The sequence below is a fragment of the Rhagoletis pomonella genome, unplaced genomic scaffold (genome assembly GCF_013731165.1).
Source record: "Rhagoletis pomonella isolate Grant_MI unplaced genomic scaffold, Rhpom_1.0 Rhpom_scaffold_07058, whole genome shotgun sequence".
Classification (NCBI taxonomy): domain Eukaryota; kingdom Metazoa; phylum Arthropoda; class Insecta; order Diptera; family Tephritidae; genus Rhagoletis; species Rhagoletis pomonella.
In genome coordinates, this window is record NW_023465588.1 from 1 (window position 1) to 8,558 (window position 8,558).

The 8,558-nt window shown below is 30.9% G+C and overlaps 1 protein-coding gene across 1 annotated transcript; it reads left to right on the top strand.

Moving 5' to 3' along the window:
• Positions 1 to 7,500: 7,500 nt before the first annotated feature.
• Positions 7,501 to 8,558, top strand: LOC118755692 (partner of Y14 and mago-like; the record flags this gene model as incomplete). The annotated part of the gene is given in 1 exon segment (XM_036490516.1): positions 7,501 to 8,558. A coding segment is annotated over 1 exon segment (525 nt), but the record flags the coding sequence as incomplete, so codon positions are not given.

The window sequence follows — 8,558 nt, forward strand, 5'->3', positions numbered from 1 at the left end:
CGGAGGACGATGAGGATGTACAGAGCGCCAGTTCGGTGAGTACTTGCATAACTAGCGCTGGTGATTTAGTGAATTAAACCTTTTTTTTTTACATAGGACTTTTATGGACGCGTCCCACCGCGGCTGTCAACATCAGCGGGTGACGTGCCTGCAGCACCGACATCGCCTGTCCCGGTCGAACAGAAAGACACCGAAGATTATTGCGAACGTATGTGCGCCAATGTGCAAGATGGCGATGAGGAAATTGTATGCGGCTCTGATGGCTACATGTACACCAGCGAGGCGCAAATGGAATGCTACGCCTCGTGTCTGCATATCGGTGAGTAGTGTGAAAATTACAAATGAAGAGCGAGTGAAGACGTTGAGCCGCATGAAGTTGTGTGAGACGTTGAATTTGAGAAAAAAGTGATAAGAGGCGACAAAAATTAAAAAATTTTAAATATTTTGAGTAAGCTTTCCTTATAGTGGGTCCTAAAAATATTGAACAGTCGAAATTTGTCGCACCAAATTAGGCAGTTCCTCTGAGAACTTTGAAGTTTCCAAGGCTTTCATAGTTCGCGGGAATGAGACTAATATGCATTTGTTAAAGCTTTTTAGGTTTTCAAAAATGGTATTTGTAGAAATATGAAAAATCAAACTTTACAAAATTTTCGCTAAAATATTTTTATTGATGAAAAAGTGTTTTTTTATTCGACATAGGATAAAAATGCGTTTTAAGAAAAATTTTAAAATATTTTTGAAAACATTTTATTTGAAAAATTTCTCCAAAAGTAGTTCCAAAAAAAATATTTTGCTTTTTTTGTAAATAAAAATGGTTGAAATGGCGAAACTCGACAAACTAATTTTAACAGTTCTGTAAGAAATTTGTATTTGAAAAAATATAAAAATTAATAATTTTAAAAAATTTTCGCAAAAATATTTTAAAATTGGTTAAAAACCGTGCATTATTTGTGCTATGAAAAAATTCTTTTTTAGAAAAAAGCTTAAATATTTTTAATCATTTTGTTTTAAAAATTTCGCCAAAAGTAGTCCTAAAAATATTAATTTTTTTTGCAACTTTCGCAAAAATATTTGACACTATGTATAATTAACAAGTGTTTATTTTTTATTCTAAGAAAAATCCGTTTTATAAAAATGTTTTCATATTTTTGGCAACATTTCGTTAGAAAAAAAAATTTATTATCTCTTAGAAATCCAATATTTTTGAAAATTTGGTTAATAAGTTTTTATATATAAATCTCAGTATTTACATATTTAATGAAAACTGGATTTCAAAAAGTATTGAAAAATTAACCTTTAACCCTTGAACCTTTTCCAAAATATTTTGATATTTTAATAAAAATACATTATAAATTTTTATTTTCAAAAAAATAAATAAAAATAATTTTTAATTTTATAAAAATATTGAAGTACTAAAAAATTTATAAGAAAGTTTTTTTTAACAAAAAGGTACTTTTTATAAAAACTAACAAACCATGAGTTATTTTATACTAGTTTTATATACTGAAATTCAACAAAGTGTTTTTATTAATTTTAGTAAAGTTGTGTATTTATATAAAACTATAGAAATATTTTTCAAAAAAATTTCGGAGAAAAAAATAAATTTTCAATATTTTTTATATTCAGTTTTCGCATAATAAAAACAGTTATTTTTTTATAAAAAGAAAATAACGCATTAAAGGGTTATAGAAATTGAATATTCTACGAATACATACATAACTAAAAAGTGTTTAATTAGTCAACAAATAAAATTATTTATTGAAATGGTTTTGGAGATATTTTTTGATAAAGTTCAGGAAAATATACTCTTTCAATAATTTTTATAATGCAGTATACAATATTTTTCTTATAAAAAGTAAAAGCATTTCACTAAAAATATTTTATATTAAACATAAATATCTTAACATTTAAGTAAAGAAGTGTGTATATTTAAAACAAAGTAAAGAAATTTATTTTTACTAAAATAACAATATTAAAAAATGGAGAAATTTTATGAAGCAAACATGTTTTAATATATTCTCAAACTCAGGTTTTAAAATATAGAAAAATATGTGATTTTTATATAAAGGGTATTCTTTAAAAAAGTTTTAAAAAGAAAATCGTAGAAAAATTTTCTAAAATTTAGCTAAAAAAATTGTTTATCTATTAAACAAAGTGAAATCATTAATTTTTATAAGATGTCAAAATGTTTTTGGAAAAACTTTGTGAAAAAAAGCAATATTTTCCAAAATTTTTTTAATTCAGTTTCCATAAAGTGAAATATTTTTTTGGAAAAAAATTAATTCCTTATAAAAAGTTAAAAAAGAATTTATCTCTACATTTTTTAATACATCTAAGATTCGCCTAAAAAACGTTTTTTATTAATTTAAGTATAATTATTTTCTTTTATATGTAAATATAAAAATATTTTTAATAACCGTGGTTAAAGAAGTTTGATGAGGAGTGTGGTTTTCCATACATTTTTTTCATTAAAAAAGGCCTTAAGCTCAATAAAATTGTTGAATATAATTGTTATAAGGTCATATATAACAAAAACAATTTTTAATTATATTTTTTAGAAGTTTTATAAAAAAATCTCTTTCGATATTTCTTAAAACTATGCATAAAATTATTTTTTAAAAAGGTGTATTTTTTATAAAAGTTTATAATGGGTTTTAAATCAATTTTCCAAGATTTAGGAAAATTAGTCATTATTTGTTGGACCAAATAAAATAGTTTCTTTTTGCGAAGAACCAAAACATTTTTGGAGAAACTCTATGAAGAAATTATTTTTTAATAAACATATTTAAATTTCAGTTTTCGTACAAAAAAAAATACGTTTTTTTAATACAACGTGTTTTTTATAAAAAAAATTAAAAAGGAATTGCTTAAAAATAAGCTATATAATTTAGCTAAAAATAATCTTTTATAAGTGTAAGAATAACAAATTTTTAAAAAACCTTAGATTATGTTTTATACAAATTAAATAATTTAATAGATAGCTAAATGTGTCATATCAAACTATTAAAAAATATTTATTTTTGAAAAAATGCATAAATATGTAATAGGAAAAAATTAATTTCTCCATACTTCTTAGAATTCCACTTGAATAAAATAACAAAATTGGGCAATTCACAAGGTGTTGTGAAGTTATATTTTCCTAACAAAAGTTGTGTTAAAACACGACGGTTGTGAACACCTGTTACGATTATTTATTATATCTCAGCAGTTAACCTCACATAACACCGAATAAACATAGGTTGCAGAGTTGTATCGTCATGTGTTATTTTTCTTCACAAAACAATAACAACATTTTTACAACTGTCATGAAATATCATGACTTCACGACAAACACGACAAATACGACACCTTGTGAATTGCCCAAATGTATTTTTTCGTAAAATGTGTTTTTTTTTTATTTAAAACAAAATAAAGAATGTTATTAAAGGGAGTTTGTTTTTAAATTAATATTTTGGAATTATCAAACAAGTGTTTATTTAGCATATAAACTTTAATAATTTACTTTTATGAAAATGTCAAAATATTTTTAGAATTAGTTGCGAGCAATTTTTTGAACAAAAGCTTAATCTAAATGAAATTATTTATTTTTACGAAAATGTCAATCTTTTTACCTTGTTGGAAAATTTTATGGAAAAAATTAATTTTCAATATAATTCAAAATTCAGTTCAAAAAATACATTTTTTCGTGGAAAAGTATATTTTTATAAAATAATATATATAAAAATAAAAATAAATACATACAAAACTTATATCACTTACATACCATCTTTCCATGTACATAAATACTAAATGTTTTTGTCTTTACAGATGTAACGGTTCAAAGCAAAGGATCCTGCAGCACTCGGTGAATTGTCGGAGCTCCATTGATACCGAATCACTAAAGCCGACCGAACGAGGAACACATTAACTAACTTCTAGCGAATTTCTAAAGTATTTAAATTTTACTTGCATTACTCCTAACTTAATATAAAGTTAGTTTGGTAATAGATATGTATTTTAGTACTACTATCTACTACTACTACTACTACTACTACTATTACTACTATTTTAGTTACTACTTAGGCGCATTTGTAAATTATACTTATTTATTTATTTGTTCGAATGAAATGCAACTCAAAGAGAATAAAATATCAGAACTATAAATTTATACACAAGTGGCTATATTTTATGTACTAAATGATATTTATGTTAGAAATTAGAGTAATGAAAAGTTTGCCAAAAAGTGTAGTCCTCGCTTATTGCCTAAAATCTTAATATCTGGTCCTCTGACTGGCTTTTCAAAGCATCAGATTTATGTATGTATATCCCAAATAGTTGGAGCTGAGTCCAAGTTGACTTTCTATGCAAACTGGAGAGAAGGACCCACGATTCTTCTTAAAAGTGCTAGAACAGCTGATTGACTATCAGGTATGCACCAGATAGGCGATCAACTCAGGTTCTAAGAATTCAAAAGCTTCATAGTAAAATCGTTTTAGTATAAATCGGAACATGTGTTCAAAAGGTATTTTAAACTTACGGTACCGCCTTTTGAAGCCAGAAATATACTATTGGAATTCTCTTATGAACATTGTAGAAATTTTTAATTTTTGTATTTTGAGCTGGAAAGCTAGAGAAAGACGTTCCTTTTTTTAAGTCAAAAATTAAAGGTCAAAGTTTGTGTTATTTAATGAAAACAGTGGCAATAACCTGATTTAGAATTATAGTCAACGATGTATCCACTTAGCAGAAAACGAAATGGTCCAGTATCAGGCCTCTTTTCTGTTTTTCAACATCGATTTGCTCGAGTCGTTGTTTTTGAACTAAGTACTTAACTGCATCCCTAAGAAACTCTATTTAAAAAAGAAATGACCATAAGGAAGAGGAGTTTTAGTTGGGCAGACTTGAGGCCGAAAATTAAGGCATGGTTATTGACGTTTGAGTCTCCGATACAAGCTAGACATGTGTTATGTGTGTTGTGGTCGATTCTGTGTAGGCAAGAGCTTAACCTGCTACAATATCCTGACTGTAACTGTGTCAGATTGACGTGGATTTGTGAAGCACTTCATCTGCTACAGACGTTGGTTGGATACCATTTACGGTACTTGCAGTTAGAGAGCTCAAGAGGGTGGTGGCAGGCCCTCGGTGAATGTCGTTTAAAGCATGTCTTTACACAATGGGGTCTAGGTTGTGAATGTCTACCGCTAATTCGTAAAGATGACTTCCGACGTACCTCGGTGACGTTCCCGCTACCAGCCAGCACCATTGTGGGTGCTCCAAACGGGAACCACTAAGCAAAAACGATATCAGAAGTGTTCTACAGTATTCCAGTATGCCTAAAACCCTGTCCGCTAGCCCCCGATGACCATAGCTTGAAACCGTCCGGCAAATCTGTTACCAACAAAGTTTCTACGCCTTTTCATGAAGCGCTGCAAGGGCGCGCACAATGACGAGGCGGGCCATTAACAGATTGAACGAAGTACTGCATATGGATGCCGAAGTGATGCAGCAATTGCTGAAGCTTGCTCAGGCCTTGTTGCTTTTTCCATTTTTCCTAAAAAATAGCTGCTGCTCCAGCTACCTTCAATTCTGTTGGAAGCGTCGCTGTTAATGGTAAGCATGTCCAATCGTCAAAGTCAGGCTTGGTATTAAGGCCAGAAGACAAAAATCTGAATCCGAAATAGTTGGTTCTAAATAGTAAAGGTAAGACCCGCCTAATAAAGAAGGTGCTTCAAATCAAGATAGGAATCTTATATAGGCCAACAACTATTGCCTAAGGTGTATCCAAAGAAAATCGGCTTAGAGCTGTTTTTCGAATCGCAAGATACATACTTCACCTCCAACCCAAAGCAATCGTTGTATTTTGACGCGTTTGATTATGTCCATGCCGTTACAAAAGCACGCAAATTTCGACATTCCATCTTCTTAGATAGCTATCGCGCACATCAAAAGGGCCATAGCTTAAGAGATGTTGTCAATAAGGCCTTTCTTCGTACTTTAAAGGTCGAGTATAAGATCAACGAAAAGAGTGCTGCGCAGATTTATGCAGCTGCCTTAACGCAGAGTTAGAGGTGCGCACATCAACATATAAATTAGACAAAGTTTTTTTAACAGCGGTCGCCCCTCGGCAGGCAATTCCAAATGCCATCAAAAGGCTTCTTATAAAATCCATTTTCCGTTCAGAGGCGACGGAAAACATTAGGTCTGATTGAATGATGGACGTGAGCTTTGCCCATATGTTGGTCTGCGTACTTCTTCATCAAATGAGTGGATGCCTTTTAATGAAATGTAGCTAAATTTAAATTGAAACCTACAGAACTGTGATGAAAAATCTTGTGAAAACTTAGTTGGAAGCTGATATTTAGAGAGAGATCTAGAATTGTAAACTGGCTGCCAGCGGCTACAGGCCCCATGCAGTTCTAATGTGAGGACTACGATGTACAAAGCTTCTGATGAGATTTTGTTTACGGACCTATCAGAGAATAACCAAGGATTACAGGACCCAAGGTGAGAAAAGTTGCCATGCGCTGACGATTTGAGCAAGGTGGGGTTTCCTCTTAACATAAACATTCTGGTGTGTTCTTAAATGCCACCAATATCGGTTTGGTGAACACAAAAACTAAATGGATATCCAGTACAATATTCGCCATTTGTTGGACTGTCTTTTGTAAGACAATTGAGAGACAGTAGACAAGATAGTTTTAAAGATTTTGTTTATTCTGGCACGAAAAAAACTCGTTTGCCAACTTTTATGGTAAAAAGCTCTTTGGACAGAAAGCACTTGAGCTTTTGTAAATGGAGATGTATGTACATATCGTCACCTAATGGTAAAAAGGTGCCAAGTCCATATTTTAATTGCTCCGAAGAGACGAAAAATCAATGTAGTTTCGTATTACCTGCCATTCTGCAACAAAAACTTAATTTTTTTTCACCTTTAGGTAGCGATATATTATTTTGTTGAGCCAATCGAGAGATTATAGGTACGAATCCTCGGGCAGCGATTTTTTTTAATTTATTATGTTTTTTATTTAATTTTATTTTTTTGTTATATAATTTTATTATTTAAAAAGTAAAATATGTATGTATATATTTTTTTTTATTTTAATTTTTCTTTAGAAACGTAGTTTTTGTATTCTTTTTCATTAAATTTTCCATTTTTAATATAATTTTCTTTTAATTTGTATATTTTATTGTTTTCAGAAAAAAAATTTAAGTGAATTAACTTTTTACTCCTTAATTATTTTGTTTATATAATTTTCTTTTCAATTTTAGATTTGTTGTTATAAAAAGAAATATTTTTTATATTTTAATTTCATTTTTAGAAACCTATTTTATTAAATGTTTTTTGGTTAAGTATTTTTAAATTTAATTTTGCTTTGATATTAAGATTTCATTGTTTCAAAACGAAAAATATGTTTTCTTTAATAGATTAAATTTTTAGAAAACTGATTTTTAGAAGACAAACCGTATAACACTAAGACCTGTTCGTCAGCAGATCTTTCTATCCTTCTTTTCTTTTTCGTTTCGATGGCTATGGCCATCTTTCAATTAGACTTTCGAAAAAGAAAAGAGCTTTCTAGAAAGTCGCCAGAATTGACAATTGTGAGTTGAAAGACAGTTGCCAGAATACAACTGTAAATCTTATTGAGGTTTAAACTTAGTTTAAACGCAAGCTAATTTAAACTACGGTCAACCAGCTTTTTAATATGAACGTAGTTTGCGTGATCTTCCTTTAAATGGGCACTTTAAAACTGGTCCTTAATCTTAAAAAACACTGTTAATTTCAAAAATTTAACGACTTTACGCATTTGCGCGCGTTCCTATATTTGCACTGCCCTGACTGATGCTTAAGCGCGTCATCTACCAACTCAATTTGCTAACTTAATGTTATCACTAATATACAACTTTGAACTATCTGGCAACATTGTCCAAACTGCTATTTGACAATTGCCGATTGACATTTGACTTTTGCTGTTTGACTGCAAAAAAAGCCGAGTCCCTTGTCAATTTTTGTGATTTTTTGCAATTCAAGAACAAATTATAAAAATTGTGAAAAGATGACGACTTATCTGACCGATAATGATGGCAAATTCATCCCAGCAACTCAGCGACCCGATGGTACTTGGCGCAAGGCTCGCCGCGTTAAAGATGGCTATGTACCACAGGAAGAGGTACCCTTGTACGAGAGCAAAGGTAAGCAGTTTGCACAACGTAGGAGTACGCTACCGCCTGGCATGTGCCCGCTGGTAGCTGAGCAAACCAAGAAAGAACGTGAAAAGCAAGAACGCGCTAAAGCCAAAAAGTTGGCCAAACAACAAGAAAACGCAAATGCTTCAAAAGCGGGGTCCGCCAGTAGCGGGAACAATAAAAAACCGAAGCAAGCCCCATCTCAATTACAACCAACTCCCGGCTTGTTAGTGTTGCCCGATACTGTTACGGCTAAGGCCGCAATACCAAAACCTAATGCTAATACAAATAAAGCATCGAGTACAAATAGCAACGATGCCGTAGCCAAACTTGCAAATGACTTGCAGTCCAGCCTAAAAGTGCAATCAGATGACGGTCATGAAGCGTTGAAGAAA